Source organism: Patiria miniata, unplaced genomic scaffold (assembly GCF_015706575.1).
Source record: "Patiria miniata isolate m_02_andy unplaced genomic scaffold, ASM1570657v1 HiC_scaffold_10, whole genome shotgun sequence".
In the NCBI taxonomy this organism is placed as follows: Eukaryota; Metazoa; Echinodermata; class Asteroidea; order Valvatida; family Asterinidae; genus Patiria; species Patiria miniata.
Genome location: NW_024037048.1, coordinates 3,842,993 through 3,860,934, shown reverse-complemented (window position 1 = coordinate 3,860,934; position 17,942 = coordinate 3,842,993). Strand labels below are relative to the sequence as shown.

Below are 17,942 nucleotides of genomic sequence, written 5' to 3'. Positions count from 1 at the left end.
TCAATATTGTTTGTCAATTAATGGTCTATCTGATTACAAAATATCAACATGAGTTTTATTTTGTTCAAGACTTCGTTCAAGCGATGGCCACTTTTGAAGATGTTGGATAAGGGTTAATCTTTGTTCAAAGTTTCATGTTTATACAAGGTACTGTTTAGAAGAAAAGAAGCGGAGCATCATGTAGAAAAAAAAAAGAAAACAAAGGGCAGAAGAAAATTGTGACCATTTCAACATTGTAATCGGGTTGTACCCACAGAGCTATATTAAATCACCAGAGCGCTTACTCCTCGCTTTTTTGCGCAGAAAAGCCATGGACCCGTTCTGGGCGCAGACGTTTTGAATTCAATTGGGTGTTTGTAAAACAAAATGAAATTAGATGAAGTCAATTTCGAAAGTGCACTCTAAATGTGGTATCTACCAAAATGACATCATATAGAGTACTGGCCAACCGACATTCGTGCCGAATTTTAGGAAATTCACGCAAAAATATAGGAATTACAATGGGGGAGTGAGGGGGAACAGCAATGCGGTCTTTAGCAGATCCAAAACACCCCAGTCCTGATAGCGTGATAGGGTTAACTTTCAATAAAGTGTGGTCGTATCAATGAAGAGAGAATCCACAGCCATTGGCTCCTGGCAATTGCTTCAATATTTACACATAGGGCCAAAAAATAATTATTCTGCTTCCGGTACCCCACTTACCCTATTTTGAAAGCCCCTACCCTAATATTGTTTTGGGAACAATGAAAAAAATTAAACAAAAACCATCAATTACCGCCTTTTACCATGGAATACACGCAGACACCTACATATGATCAACACAAAAAGAATGCACCCCACAAGAATTCCCTACCTTCCTACCCTATTTTCAAATGCCATGTTATCGGAAACAGAACTATTTTTTGGCCTAGGCTGTATGTACCAGGTACATCTAAGGACATGAAACCACTTTGAGTAAGTATACCCAGTAGAAATATTACCATTTTGCCTTTCTATGCAAATATTCAGCCCTCTACTTTAAAATGTGGCTCCACCCCTAAAAGGGCAAAGTCCTTGCAACCTTTTAAACTTATCTTTACAGTGTATGGCAAACCTAGTTAACCAATGCAAAATTTGTGTTTTACCAGCAAAAGTGCTGATTTTCACTCGTTTGAATGAAGCTGCTTTAATGTGAGGACTCCTTTTCATATTTAGGCCACGCCCCCAAAAGGGTAAAAAATAACAAGTGTTACAATGTTGGATTTTTTTTATCATGTCTCTGTTTATTTAAAAGCATGAAGAACAAAGGAAAATGGATGTTAAATACAGTTTTTCTAAACTGTTATTTGTTTGCACTCCCCTTTTAACCGATCAAGCTCCGCCCCCAAAATGGCAAGATCCAAGATGGGTCCACCTCTTAAAATGATTTTCAGCCCATTTCGACTATACATGCTAATTTTCAAGATTTTACCACCCAACTGAATGATATTTTTTATATATTTGAACCAAACTGCTAATATATACCGCCTCTTTTACACATTTAGGCCACGCCCACAAAATGGGTGGAAAATAACAGGTGTTTACAAGCTAGAATGTCTTATTTTATGTTATTTTCAAAGCATAGAAAAACTACAAAATGGAAGTTAAATACAGTTTTTATTGTTTGCACCCCCTTTTTCAAAAAAATTAGCTCCTCCCCAAAAATGGGCAAAATGCAGGATGGGTGGGTCCCGATCTGAAAATGATTTCTAGCCCATTCCGACCCCACATGCCAAATTTCATGCTTTTACCACAAAGTGCACGATTTTGGCCAAAAATGGACCTAAGCAGCTCCACTAACTGCCGAGTTGAGTTATGAATATGTTTATGTAACAACAAAGGATCACGAAATTAAATCCTTTCCATCACAATAAATAATTTTGCTGAAAAATGCATCTTTAACGGTTTGCTAAATTTCCGTAAACATTTTATGTACACATACGAGTTCTTTCTGGCTTGATGACGTCATTCTTAAAAAAAACAGGAAGTAATAATGATTTAGTTCGGAGTGGATAAATGTTTTTTTGTGAAGTTAAACAACATATGCAAGTATGGAAAATATAACTGTAAGTATTTATAACACCCAACTTCCAGTTCCATGACGTCACTAGTATTTGGAAGCAAAAGGTTAACATTTTATTGTTATGGTATCGTTATTTGGGCTACGAAGATATACGACATGGATCAAATGATAGAATTCAATTTAAAATATGATCATTTTCAAATGCTCATCGACGTAACTTCCGGTCTGATGACGTCATGAATTTGAACCGTACCAAGTTATCTGTGGTTTATCAAAGAATATCAAGGGGCGATTTGGTAAAATTGGAACCGATGTTCTTTAGATTGAAGAAAACAAACACAATTTTATGTGCCGCTAGGGGGCGCCCTTTTGGATTATGACGTCATCACACTGTTTTTTTGACTTGCATTTCTCACTAAAAACTTGCATAATATACATGTCGGTAGTAAAATGCTTCCGTTTTGGCGTTATATTCAGTTTTCATTGCAATTCCGGTAACACCGGAAGTAAAGGTCAGCGGCTTTGTGTCCGGGAACAAGAAATGTTTCTCACGGCATAGTCTTACAACCTCACGAAAAAACGAACACGATACTCTATTTATTTCAAAAGATATAGCACAAACTGTTTTGTCAAAATTTGCCCTTAAATCGCTTGTAATGTAATGATAACGTAATGATGACGTAACAACATCTTTCTAACATGGTACAAGTTCACACAAGTTTTTTGTGATTGTACAGTAAACCGTTCGGAAGAAATTTAGCTTTGTTTTGATTTCAGGCTAACGTATTCATTTTGAATTCACCTAACTTTGACCTCCCGGTATACCCGGAAGTAAAGGTCAAGCGAGTTTACGTACATTTCAAAAAATGTTTATCAATTAATGGTCTATCTGATTACAGAGTACAAACATCATTGATTACCTTGTTCAAGAGTTATCGATGAACGTAATTAGTCCAGGTGCGGTTCTAGAACCAATATTTTTTTTTTTTTTGGGGGGGGGCTAGCAGGGTGGATCCAGAATGTAGACCGGTTATTGTCTCCAGACACTTAGGCTTCCGAAAATCAATAGGTGGGTGGGTGGAGGGGGGGGGGGGGGGCTCATGCCATATTTTCAATGGGGAGCGCCAATAAAATCCTACAATCATTCACACTATATTAACTACAAATGCACCCTTGTCACGACTATTTATTAAGGGGGAGACCGTGTACATCACATGTACATCACAATCCTTCTATTTTGCTAATGCAATTTTTTTTTTAAGGAATTTATTTTGGGGGGCTAGAACCGCGCCTGAATTAGTCACTTTTTCAGCTAAAATCGCTTGTAATTTGACACCCGATGACGTCATAATAACGTCAGAGTAATATGCACCACTTGGGATGAGGATCGATTTATATTGAAAGTTACAAGTTCATATCATTAACCGCTTAGGAGAAAACCCGCGGAAACGTGCTGTACGGAAAAAAGAGAAAGAAAGAAAGATTAATTGTAACAGATTCAAAGTGTGGTCGGGTTGTGCCCGACCACTCAAAGATTAATCGTAACGGATCTAAAGAGTGGTCGGGTTGTGCTCGACCACTCAAAAAGGAAAATGAGGTGTTACAGTGCAACCGAAAAACCTAGATTATTTTAACGCGTTCCGTGTGTTTATTGTGCCGTGCGAGTTGTATTTTTAATGAGATACCGAAGGTATACGTTACCCCGCTTCGAATGGATCCGTCTTAAAGTTTTTAACCAATAACGTATTATTCAATTCCCGCGTAGACTTTCCGCAGCCACTTACAACCTAGGCGTAGTCGAGTCGCAAAACCCCCATCCCATCTTACGTAAGAACGTTTTGTACATAGGCCATGGTAATTGAGAAAGTGCATCTTAATCGTTGAACAAAACCGCACCAATTAGTAGACAACAGATCGTATTGTATTGAACCAAATGCAGCGTTTAGGACTTTTTTTTCCATGTTGTGAAGTGAGTGAATTTTGTTGAGAGAGGGAGAAGACATTTTAGACCTGATCGAGAGACGATCTAGAGTGAAGGTGGGAGAGAGAGAGTGATCGTGTTTGCCAGACCGGTTTCAGCTTGCCCTGCACCTAAAATCTGATGACAGCAGATTTAGCTTTTGGATCAATTTAATCCTGCGGGAAAACGGAAAGTTCAGTTCCGTTTCTCAGAATTTGGTATATCAAGACCAAATTCCAGCGTCATAGCGTCCCGGTCATCTTGACATTTCATAGCAACCGTCCACCTCCCCAGGTATTCGCCCAGATAAATTACCGTAAGTGTTGATCTATGGAGTTTTGTATAAATCTTTATTACTGGAGTGATCTCTGGGATGGATGGTGACTAAGTTGATTTTGAAATGAAGATTGGATTGATCTTTAGAAGTTATAGCATGATTTTGAAACGACCCAAAAAAGTCAAAGATCGTAGAAATGTAGAATTTTGATCATTAACGACAAATCTTGAATTTGACGTTAAGAATTTGTTTGAACATGAGAATTAGGATTAAAGAGTTTGATAACGGAAAAGTCACCTATTATGATTAAGAATTTCGAAGTAAGGATTTTAGTATACACGAGATATTTCTTGAGGATTTGGAAAGCAAATCAGATCATGTAGAATGGTAGGGATGTTTAAGTTTATGTATTACGAGAAAACTCGAAAGGTTTTGGATCTTATATTTATTTTAGATGACCTCTTTATTCGATATTGAGTGATCCGTCGGCAGTAACACCGACTGGAGAGGAGTCTACCATTGACTAGCAGCAGCCGTAGACAAGGCTTTGAAGCATGGTACTGATGTAGCGTGTATGCAGACCAGTCCTGCAACCTAGTGGGCAACTTGTGGCTCAACATCAGTTTGGAGAGTATCAAAAATAAGTTTGATTAAATCTGTGAGTCACACGAAATAAGTATAACCGGTGCAATTTGGAAAACTTTAGCGTACCTCAGAAAAGTAAATTCTTAATGTAATTGAAATTAGTTTGTAAACGAATAAGAATACACCGGAGAGAAACCAAGCATTTAACCATTTGATAATTGTTGGAAATAATAATTTCGAGTTGAAGTGAACTGAACTGAAGATAAGAGTTTTATCGAATTCTAGTGAACTTAGAGGAATTGAATTGTAAGATATGTGCTGTATATATGTAAAGAAGAAGTTGTGAAGTTTTGTTTTTTCAAATATAATTGAAGAAAGTAAGAAGTTGTTTTATTCCCGTTTTTCATTCTGTCTGTTGGTGTGTCCATAGGATCCGGGGTTGCCATTCCTCTTATATATTAAAGATATAATTTAACCAAATTCTGGAGTGGTGACAGGAGGTAAAGTAGGAATACTTGAAACCCTATTGTTGCCAAAACAAGACAGTTGCCCGTTACCTCGTGTATTATAGCGATATCTCAAACAACCATTGCCACATTCAAAATACTTTTCATACATAATAAATGTCAACTCTTAACAAGATATTCGACTGCAATGCTACACAATCATAGAGCTATATTAATATAATATAGCTCTATGTACACAATATATTTGTATTTTCAGCGTAGCAGCTTCTTGTACAAACCCAAACACGCCCAACACGTACCTGCAGATGCTATGTAGTTACCACTGGGAGCATACTTGGCTACGGTCAGAAATTCTCCGGGCACGCAATACATGTCGCATATTGCAGGATTCTGATACAGAGAAATGAATTGCAAATCAATCAAGAAGTAAACATGACACAAATTTCAACATTAGTCAGCGGAATTCGCGGTCAATTGGACAAAAAATGCAAAAATGCATTTGGTCGGTAGTACACGTTATTTCTAAAGTTGATTTTAATCTTTGCCTACGCTGTTACCATATCTTTTGATATACACCATTTGCCTTAATACAACCATTTTCATTGATTTACAACAATTAACTACAACCCATTGTCATTGAGGTACCAAATGAAAGACAGTTTACCCATTCCTACTGGTCGAGAGTCCGTCGCTTGGGTGGTTTTAAACAATCGATAAAACACCGGCAGGCTGGCTTAAATATAGGTTTTCCCGGCCAATTTCCTAAAATGTTCATTCACTTCTGAAAATCGGTAAGTTATTTTCGACTGAATTTCAGAATCGCTCTAAACACGAGTTTTATAGGTTTTCTCGGTCAATTTCGGCAAATGAGCAGCCAATTTAATTTCTGTGCGTTCGAATTGAAGCTATTTTGCCTCTCCAGTTCAAATTCAGAATTCGGCCATTCAATTTCGTTTTGAGGCATTCAAATTCCTTTAGCACTGTGTTCAATTTAGCATATCGTCATTCTTTTTCGTGACACACAATCATCATTCAATTTAGCAAAGCTGGTTCGACTTGAGATTTTACTGACTTAATTTTTTTTCAATTTCGTAAAGAGGCAATCAATTTCGCTTAAAGAGAATTCAAATAAGTACGACTAAAGAAATACAAATAAACAGATAAACTGTACTAGGCAACTGTTTCGTATCTTCACTTTAATTCAGGCAAACCTTGTTTTCTTTATTTATGCTTCCAGTAGACTTTACATGGGGCCAATAAGGTTTTTTCTTCTTCTTTGTTTTCTTCTTCATTCTTTTTTTTTTGGGGGGGGGGATCTTTATTGGTTAACTGACCAAGACCTAATTTTGTATTGTGTTTGAATGGGGTGTTTCTTTATGTTTTTCCTGTTTTTTTTATTGTTTATGTTGTTTTTTCCTCAACCATCAATCTGTTGGCGTGCCAGACATATTGGCATATATGTTTGGGTATGGTTGTACCACTGCATTCACTTCACTTGGGTGATGACATCAACGCTCTGGATGGCTGCTTGTTGAAGGAGATCGCATCTCCACTGCTGCATGTTCATTCCTGCTTGCTGGGCAGCCTGTCTGTCTCCGACACGTTGTTGCCACTCAGGTAACCCAAGGATGCGTTTAACTGCAGCCTTGAATGCAGAGTGTGCCATCTCCGTGCTGTTCAGGAATGGGGAGTAGGGAGGGAGGCGCTTCAGCTGGATCATTGGGTTGGCACCTTCAGGGAGTTGGGCTCGCACGTGAGGCCTCGCATTGTCGTATATGAGGTAAATGGGTTCGTCGTCTGCGAAAACTGCATCACACTCTTGAATTGTGTTCGCAAGAAACTCCTCGAATCTCTCTCGCGTCACAGTTTCGAATGCGATTCGGTGGTGCACCAAGCCTACTTCACTAGAAACAGCGAAGGTGACATTGCAATTTCTCCCTCGTTGTCTGTCGACGACTCGTCTTGCAGCGATCCCTCGTGTAGCTCTACCCTGGGAGCGTCGAGTCCAGACGTTATAACCTGTCTCGTCAATGAAGACTAGATGCGCCAGAACACCATGCTGCAGGAACCACTCACCATACTGGACGCGTTGATCAAGAACTTCAGGGGAATTTCTTGCATCAGGGACGTCCTCCACTAGTTTCAGTGTAATCATCATCCCATCCAAGGCCCTGGCTATGGTGGCAGTAGAAACCTGGGGCTTCTCTGGCAGATGCTCACTCAAACTAGCCTTCATTTGTTGAAGTGTCAAGACGGGATTAGCGTCAAGGATGCCTTGCAGATGGTTTCGCATGTCATCATCCATCTCGCTGTGGGTTGCTCCTCCTCTTGCCAGCGTCTCTCGCCTTCCAGTCCTCAAATATGTTGCAACAATTGATCTGGCTGTGGACTTGTTGATGTTCAAATTGACTGCAAGCTGAAGGTAGTCTTGCTCGTTTCCCTCGAAGGCCTCAATCAACCCTTCTCGATCTACCTGGGCCACTCTAGCGTAGCGACCACGAGCTGCCATTTCTGGAAATATGCGTGTAAAACTGTAGCGAAAGCTCTCTTCGAAGTATATCGGCAAAGTGACTCAAGTGCCAAAAAGTGAACCGTATTTATGCCTTCAACATTCTTAAGGAAACAAAAATTTAACAAAGCGTTTTTTAGATTGCACAAATTCCAGAAATGACTGCCCAAAAATGAATTTGAATGACTAAACACACGCCTCAAAAAGCTCCTGCAAATTTGAATGCTGCTTTGTTGAATTGTTAAATTGCATGATTATTATGTTAAATCGAATGACGCAACAGTACATTTGACTGGTCATAAAACGAAATCGAATGACCCTTTTCAGTAGCATTTGATTTCGCGCGAAATAGAATAGCGTAGTGGTTAAATTGGCTGCTCATTTGCCGAAATTGACCGACAAAACCTATATTTTTGCTACCAGAGCATTCGATTCCATTTCAGTGCGATCAATTAAGTGATCGAGCAGCACCTTTCGTTTATGTTCATTCAGATACGATTACAAAACTTCTTGTTCGCTTTTAGACGGCGATTTCAAACATTTGCCATTCTATTTCACTATTAGTTTAATGCCATTGGCACTAGACACAACTAGGGGTTTCTTTTTCATTAACAGTCAATCAAATTAGCTGTACCTGCAATCAATTTAGAATGCTTGCGTAAATGAATGCACGTTTAACGTAAGTGGTCGTCTGTTTCTCAAAACCGAATGCACAGGCAATGAAAACGATTGAATTTTCGTTGAATTGAATGGGATTAAAGACGTGCATTCAAATTCAGACAAAAATGAATGACCGATTTTCAGAAGTGAATGAACATTTCTCGAAATTGGTCGGGAAAACCTATACTTTTCCAATGTTATATGAAATGCTGACTCCTACAGGAGTAATCTGGTCCCTTTTACTCGTTTATTGGTTAGACGGTTACAATATTCACTTAGGTATGCGCAATACTACCGGGGTCCGCTCATAAGTCCGGCGCCTCATAGGTCCGACGCCTCATAGGTCCGACGCCTCATAGGTCCGAAATTTTGGACTTATCAGGCATCGGATTTATGAAGCGTCGGACTTATGAGGCATAACATTTATTTATTCCGCCCCATAGGTCCGACGCCGCTTAAGTCCGCCGCCTCATAAGTCCGAAATTTTGGACTTATGAGGCGTCGGACCTATGAGGCGTCGGACTTATGATACGGCCCCATACTACCAATGAGTCTGTATTTCATAGAGTCATGGGTCCAATATCACGGCGCTGCTTCGGCGTGGATGTGCTGCATTGAGATTCTATTGTGACGTCACTAAGCTTTTTTTTCCCCTATGAAGTAAGCGTTTGCTGTGCTCATGCTTACGGACTCCATGAAATAGACGGAGGCTGGTTACGACCAGTATTGTAATAATTAACCAATAACATAAAGCGACCAGTAATGTGATAAAAATCGACCAGTAATGTAATATCGACCAGTAAAGCATATTTCTGTCAGTAAAGTGACAAAAGAAGCGAACAGTAGTAATGTAATTAAAAAAATTGACCAGTGCAGAAAATCGACCAGTAAAACAATAATTAATTAACCAGTAATATTAATAAGCATAATTATGTTTCTTACTGCTTTGGAATGTTTTTGAGGAACTTTGGATTTTGTGCGAGTGATTTGAATGGTCGGACCCAACCCGACGACTGCTTGAAAGCGTACGCGTTCTGATAAATTTTTTCTTGTTTTCCAGACAATAATTCTCGCCCCTAGTGTCATGTGTTGACAAGTCCCCCCATTCCCTGTCGTATTTCCGCGACAGGGCAATATTAGGATCTTTGGTCACCCCCTCCCTTTCTTCATTCGCCGACTCGGATTTACGCCACCGTCAAAAGGCAAGTCAACCACAGTGGGATTTAAAGTGTAGTTCGAACCTCACTTAATAGCTGCCACGTTTCGGCAGTTTACACGGGGCGGGTACGTTTTCAGAAATGTCTATATGCAAGTATTTCCCCCACAGAGTGAGTTTATTTCTGAACAGTGCACGAAGTATACACGTGTAGAGAACAAAATACGACTGGCTTGGCCTCGATGTAGGATTATTGAAGATTAAGTGTCATTTCCAACCACCCACGTGCGCGCTGCTCATTAGCTGTTTTGGTGTACACACCGAAACAGCTCTTGTTTTTGTAATTTTTTTCCACTCCCCCACTTTTTTCCCCGTAGGATAACACGTGTTTCGTTCTACACAGGACTTTGGGACTTTTTTTTCAAATCCGATTGACTTCAAACCTGGCACACACTAGAACTACCATCTGAAGATCAGGTGGAATTATGACATCATCATGACGCCATCACGTGTCAAGTGACGTCATCCTAAACTTGCATAGTTTAAGTCCCTATATCTACAAAAACGGAGGTCCGATCGGGTTCAAACTCGATGTGCAGGTATTCCGGGAAGTGTTATAGACAAAAAAAATGCAGTGGAGTCACGATGACGTAATCATGCGATTTTATATGAATTATTCATATTTTGGACCTTTTATTCATATCTCATCAACGGAACGTGGTAAATTCAAAATTCTTTTTGCAACAGATTTGTTAGATCGTTGATAGATACAGAGGTTTTTTAATGTGCGACGTCACCATGACGTCATGAAAAAAATGCTTTTGTTTACATTGGATCGACATTTAGACCACCATATATAGAATACTCATGTACAGGTTCATTCGACGTGAAGGAAACTCCTTTATGGCAGTTATTGCTAAAACGGTCGAAACAGCTCATCGGTGTTTGTCCTCAAACACATTTCTATAAGCCGTACGCGAGTACCTTACGCATATTATTGTAATTTCTAAACTGTGATTAGTCAATAGCCTTAGTATTTAACGTGTTGATATTCACCCATATTTTAAATGGGTTTGTAAAACTAGTTGTTACTGTTAATAGAAAAGCTTTGGCAGCCCGAGTGATAAATTGCACTTCGTACAGGAATTTTCCCAAATAGCGCCGCATTGCCAATATAACGACTATGGACCCATAATATCATTGCTTTCATTAGAACGTCCCCGTTCCTCCTATTAAAACACTTGTCGTTTTCGTTTGGGTCTTTGACTGGGGTAGATTGTATAGCAGTGTGTCGAATGCTTCCTTGCAAGATGACAAACTGCTTAAAGCTTAATCATTTGTAGCTATTCAAAAAGTAATTGACGTAATTATTCTTGAAAAAATACTTGGTTGAAAGATACTAAACTCCCTTTGAAATTATTCTTTCTGGTATGCTGTTTGCTGGTATGCTGGTATGCTCCATGGGCGCGTGCGCGTTCCTTCGCAAACCCCTGGTCGTGATCTATATCTATAGCCTGCCGTGATGAACACGTAAACGACGCTGACTGGCTATTCAGCGCGCGCATTTCGAAGACGGCACGCCCATAATGCTCTCGCGTGCTTTGCACGTCCTGTCACTTATACGAACATGGCCAACCTCGTCCCCAGTGATTACTTTATTTCCAACCTCGTTTCCAATAGTAAGCCCTGGATAGGAAACTTTCTTCCTGTATCCTGATTCGATATTGCAATTTGCTAGTAATGGATTTATATCGCGTAGTTGGTGTTGTTATTTCCAACGTGCATTTACGTGTTGTACGATAACGTGCATTACGATCATTGTAAACGTCCATTCTAAAAACACTCCTTTCCTGTCCAGTTTGCTTATATTAATATAAAATGTGATACTGCATATTGGCGGGCAAGATCTTAACATTTTAACTTCCCCCCAAAAATCGTGTTTCCATAACCTACGGTGCGACGGTACGAATTGATGCTGTTTTTACCCCAGACGCCGCATACAAAAATACAAAAAAGACTATTCCTCATTTGCATACGTGTTTAAAAATCTTGCACCGTGCAAATGATCCAATACCAGGGTGAGAGAGCAGGTAGTAGTGGGCGCCTACTGCTGGACACCCTGGAGACGAGGTTGAATTATGGCGGCCTCGATTTTTTGCCCCACAAAAACCCGTATTTTCGGTTGTAAAGGTACGAAAGAGGTACGTACATGTAATACAAATCCTTGCTAAATAACGCGACGTGGAAAACTAATGTTTGAAAGGATTGATTCTTCAAAATACAACTTTCAAAATGTTAAAGATGGCGTTGTGCGTTATATACATCGACTGCAGCTAGTCTGAGGTTTAAATGTGTCATATTTTGACACGTTTAAATTGGACAAATTCTGGGGTTAAGATCACGCAAGGCCTACCTCGTCCCCTGCAGGGTGTCGAGCAATACGCGCCCACCACTACCTGCTCTCTCACCCTGGTATTGGATAAAGTAAGCACTGGGGACGAGGATGCGCGCAAGGCATGATGGGAAACAACATGGCACAGCAAGATCGTACCCATGGAAACGAGGTTGCCGCCCCCGATAACTTTGGATCATTCGGTATACGCAGTGGATTGGCCGGAAACCAGTCCAGGTCTCCCCAGGTCTCCTTTTCTGGCCGTTGTTTGGAGCAGGCTTTCTTTGTTCACGGAGCCCAAATAATTATGCTGGGTAAATCCATGGAGTATCAATGGATCTACACTTTGGGCGGGATGGATGGAAATGAAACTCATAAAAATTTAAATCAATGGAAATTTATCCGAGCGCTCCACGTAGTTAATCCCTACCATCGGTGGACAGAACCGGTGGAGAGACCTCATAAATTGAATGGCTCATGGTTGATACCTTAAGCCTGGCTTGCAGTGTTAATCTTTCTCTCCTTGTGCTATTTTCAAAGTTTCAGTTTATAAATTGCAAATTTTCCAAAAAACAAAAGTTAATGACATTTAAAGGGGACATCTTGTCGACAACAGACAGGAGAATCAAAAATGAAAAAAATGCATGCTGCATGGGAAGCACATGTGGTACATGGGGTCCCAACCCCATGGACCCCCCATGGAAAATCTCCATATGTTTGTAAGGATATATTTCACTTTCATTCCACTGCTGGTAATACCGGAAGAGAAGGTCAAGCGGTTTTAACATTATGTGAAACAAATAAGAATAACGTACGTTGTGGAGAAAAATTGTCCGGGAAGAGAAAAAAACACTCTGTTCCAAACCAGTTACTGGAGGAGTGTGCCAACTCACTAAAAACAGACATTAATAGCACAAGTTCCTCAAACTGTTCCAAATTAGTAAGATATGTATGGTTATTACATTATCGGTCAATTGTTATTACATTACCGGTCGCTTCAATTAATTCATTACTGGCAGAAATTATTACATTACTGGTCGATACATTACTGGTCATTTTATTACATTACTGGTCGGTATTACATTATTAGTCAATTATTAATACTGATCGTAACAAGGTTCTGACTTCTGATGGCAGAAAATCGTGTGCTTAGCAGCGCCTTGAAATTGAGTCCTGAATTTACACTACAGGCACAGGTGCGTTCTGCGCCACATCGCGAATCGCTCTATCCAACCCGCAAAAGGCACATATCCCACTCGCAAAAGGCACGTACCAACATTCGCTCGTACCCCCCGCCTTGCAAACAAGACGCTGGGATACTCTGATGAATTCACACTCTGATTCGTTGGTTTTTGCGTGACCAGTGACCTGCGCGTCATCAAGGTCATGACTCTGCAAGGTTCGAAACGGCCATTACGACTGATTCATTACTCTTTTGTTCCAGTTGAGAGACGTTTTTTCTCGTCGAAAAGCGTAATAATGTAGGAAATTCTGTAAAACTTATCTGTGTTGTAAATTTACAATTCCCATCTTGCTCAGGCTCCGTTTCGAATCACGAACGATCGGATTGCATTAATGCGACGCTCAAATTTTTGTCCCGGGTCCGCAATGAAACAGAAATCACATCCGGTATGGAATGTGCGCATTTCTATGGGAAGATTTCGGATAGCATTTGCGCACATTGTCTAACTGCGGTCTTGAACAACTGCAGCCAGATGCTTTATACCTAGGTCATAGGCCACTTCCTTTACAAGATTATGTGAAGCTCATCAGAGTATCCCAGCGTCCTATTTGCAGGGCGGGGGTACGAGCGAAGTACCAACATAACATAGCTAGAGTGGTGTAAACAAAAACACGCAGTAAACTTTTTAAACAAAATGGTTGTTTTTAACTTTTTGATTCAAAGGGGGCCATGCCCCCCCCCCCAAAAAAAAGAGACCATTTTTTTTGTTTTTTATGTGACATTGCAATAAAGGCAGGCAATGAGTACACCACCATCCTTTCCTAAAAAAAAACATTGGTTAAAGTCGTCAGAAATTGCCTCAGATCGCACCACAAAGCATCTAGAATCCAAGTAATTTTTTTGACCCACTTTTTGGGGGGTCCAAAAAAAGTTTGGCCCCCCCCCAAAAAAAATTGTGTTCTGGATCCGCCCTTGGTATATTGTTCACAAACATCCCAAAAATCGATATCCTTATAGCCTGATCAATTACCAGTTACAGGCAAGTTAAAACAACATGTTCAATCTGGGCGCGATAGTGCTCCTGGTATGATCATTTCCATCATTGAGAACGGTTATATAATTCCTTTCATAGAAGAACCCCTTGAAATGTTTCTCAGCAACAATAAATCGGCGAGGCTTATAGACGCGGTTATAGAGCCTATATTTTAGGGGGGGGGTAGCAAGGGTGGATCCAGATCTTTTTTGCAGGGAAGCGTGCCGAAATATAGATTGGTTATTTTATCTGATCACTTAGGCCTCCGAAAATCAATAGGTGAGGTGGGGGGGGGGGGGGGGCTCTTACCATATTTTCAATGAGGAATGCTGACAAAATCCCACAATCATGCACACTATATCACCCAAGAGTGTGCAAATTCCCCTTTCTCACGAGTATTTTTTTCGGGTGAGACAGTTCGCATGTGACGTCACCATCGATCATTTTGCTACTGCCATTTTTGTATGGAATTTGAGGGGGTGGAGACCAAAAGATAGGGAGGGGGCAGAGGGGGGCAGACCCGCGCCTCCTCCTGCATTTTAGAGAAATACATCCTAAATAACCAGACTCTTATCCGTCGCAAAATCGGCTTCGAAGATAAACAGACTTCAGTGCTCATAATACATGTACATACACAAAAAGCACTTTAAATTGGATGATTGCGAGTCAACTTTTCACTTTCTCTCCGCAAATGCTATCATGATGTCCTTTGACTTAAAATGGGGCTGTCATCATTTCGACATCGCCCCCGTTTTTCAACGTTATTTAGGATTTACTTGTCGAATTAACGGGGTCGACATATTTCGAATTCACTGTTTTGCCCTTTGGGCTCACCTCGGCAGTTGGCACCATACATATTCACCACAGCTCTCAAACTATTGGTTACACATTGGAGGTCATGCGGTATCCTATTTGGACGACGGTTTTATTGTCATCCCACGTCCTAAGCAATTTTCAGACCATGCTCAGATCGCTCTCGACCAGGAAGTATAATAATATTACCACACCTAAACAATCTGGCCGTCAATGTTTTAAACATTTGTCTCAGTAATTCAGTTCGCATTGATTGATGTTGAGTGGATACCCAGGGCACAAAATGATCAAGCCGATTTCGTCAGCAGAATCATTGACACAGATGACGGGTCTCTCTCAGTTGAATTTTTTTCGACGTCATTAACGCCCGTTGGGGTCCTTTCACAATTGATTGCTTCGCCACTGTTTACAATGCTTAGTTACCTCAATTATATTCCTGGTTTTGGAACCCAGGCTCATTAGTCGTAGATGCTTTTGCTCAGAAATGGAACGGCGAAAATGCCTTGTTGGTCCCTCTGTAGTTTTAATCCCATGCATCATTGCCAATGTAATTGTGTCCTCATTTTTCCCTTGGTGGCCTTCGCAACTTTTCTGGTCTTTACTGTTGTCCCGTTACCGAATTTTGCATTTAAACACGGAAGAAATCAGAAATATCTCCTTGATTCAAGTGATTTCGATTTCTACGTAGCAGCAGCATACTGAGATTCTGTTTCAGTGTAATTACTTTCCCTTCCACTTAAATTCAATATTATTTTTCAAATTTTACATAATTTCCCTTTTCTGAGTGCATATACTAAACGCTCGCAACCACCCCCTTTTTGCGTGATTTTCCACGCCAGTTTCAAGCACAAGACATAATTCTTGCGAAGTCCGAGGGTTCAATTTCTATCATAGTTAGATTCCCAGTGTATGGGCCCCGTGCACATTAAGTACCTCCTCAACGGCCGGAAAGGAGAGTTGGGGGAGACCAAGATCAAAAGCAACATTTCACCTTAATTTTCAAGAATGCCTTGGCAAAAACACCGCGGCGTTCGATTAACCTCATTTCGTGGCTTCCCTAGCGTTATGTCTGTGTGCGTGTACAAACACTGCCTTGTGGGGTACCGGAACAATGGGAGGTACCCCACAAGGAATGCCCACCGACTTGCGGGGTACCGTTTTGGTACCCCACAAGTTTTTCACGAAATAGATATATGGATTTTACTCAAAAACTACGAATGTCCAAGGTGGGTTGATTTGTCGCAAATGGAAGAGTTTTAGAAAGGGGATATTAAGTCCGAATTCCAGCCCAGGAAATTAACATAGAAAAAAAAGACTAGATCGGCAGCGCGTCCACACGCGCCCATTCACAGTGCGATAAATCTCCGCCATATTTGTTGTCTCTCGTGGACGCGCAATAAATTAACGTAAAGCAATGGAGCTAAATGTATCCTCCAGCATGCGACCTTGCTCAACGCGTCTGAAGCTAGAAATGCGCACCGAGTACGTACGCACTGCGCTCAAACAATAACGTACCCGTGCCGCTTTCAATTTCAGTTACGATAATCATTTAATTTTCTGCAAACTTATAATCCTGTTAACTTTTAAGCCAACTAATTTTGCTCAAGTAAAACAACAAATTTCCGTCCAGAATTTGCAGCCTATAAGACAATAACTGGTAAAAACTTCGAAACAAACTTTGCACAGGGCTAGGGCGGTTGACAGAGTTCGCTTGCCCAATATTTCATTTCATGTTAAAAAAACAAATCCTATTAATCGACGAATGTTCGAACCAAATTAGATGCACAATCATATTAAAAATTGAAGTAGCATTCTTATCCCCCCCCCGAACAAAGGTAAGTTTGAATATATTTTTGTAATATTATATTATACATGTTTAAACATAAATTAAACATCATTTCTCCACCATTCTGTTTCATGAGAAAATTTTAGGTCATTATAATTTTTTTCTGAAATGATTTGAAGCTGTGTTGTTGTTACTTGTTTCACATAATGAACTAAGTAAACATAATCTTAACCATCCATGTTCGCGGAGATAATGCTTGAAATAAACAACAACGTATGAGAACGATGTTTTCTTTTTGTTATTTTCTGTGTATAATATGAAAATGTTTTTTTATTCTATTAACATTCAATGTTTAAAATAAACACTCATCATGCGCGTAAACGGCGTTGCGTTCATCACGTTTGGCGCGCGATGGTATCTTTCCTCCAGCTCGTGACCCTCCATGCAAGGCCCTGCGTATGCACGCGCTGGCGATCTAGTCGAGTGGCGAATTGCTTTCGCCACTCGCACTGGTCTTGTTTCGTGCCAGCAACCCGGGGCGACGCGGCCACACGTCCGGGTATAATAACCAGGCAAGCCTGGACTAAAGGCTATGGCTTCCCCGGGTTTGACTCCGTGTTTAAACGGGGAAGGTTATCAAAACTCACCCTTCCTTATAGAAAAATCAAGTGAAACAAGTCAACATTTGAAATTCGGGAAAAACAATTTTCAGGAATTTTAGCGTGCGTGGATGTGTAGCTCTTAATACCTAGACGAAGAAATTCAAATATAAGTTTGAGTCACATTTGTTATGTTTGTGGAGTTAACCCTAAAGGGGCCGGGGGCGGAATCCGCCCTCCCCCCCCCCTCAACATTTTCCGTGATAGCCTCTAAAAAATGATTTTCGCGACCCGAGCTGTTATGAGTTGTTAGCCTCGAGCTTTGCGCATCTTTTGATATCAAAAACATAAAAATCGGACCACGGGTTGCCGCGTACCGAAAAAATTTCCGGCGCTATACGCGCCGTGAAAACTTAATTTTCGCATATACGTCGTGTACACAGAGCAGAATTGCCATTCGTACATATGAATAATTAATTAG

The 17,942-nt window shown here is 40.5% G+C and overlaps 1 protein-coding gene across 1 annotated transcript in view; it reads right to left on the bottom strand.

Annotated features, from left to right (window-relative positions):
• The window catches only part of LOC119740231 (WD repeat-containing protein 1-A-like), a 141,943-nt gene that overhangs the window by 122,545 nt on the left and 1,456 nt on the right, over positions 1–17,942 (bottom strand). Inside the window, exon 3 of the mRNA XM_038215470.1 lies at positions 5,630–5,720. Coding sequence (XP_038071398.1) covers positions 5,630–5,720 — 91 coding nt within the window. The remainder of the gene's footprint in view (positions 1–5,629; positions 5,721–17,942) is intronic.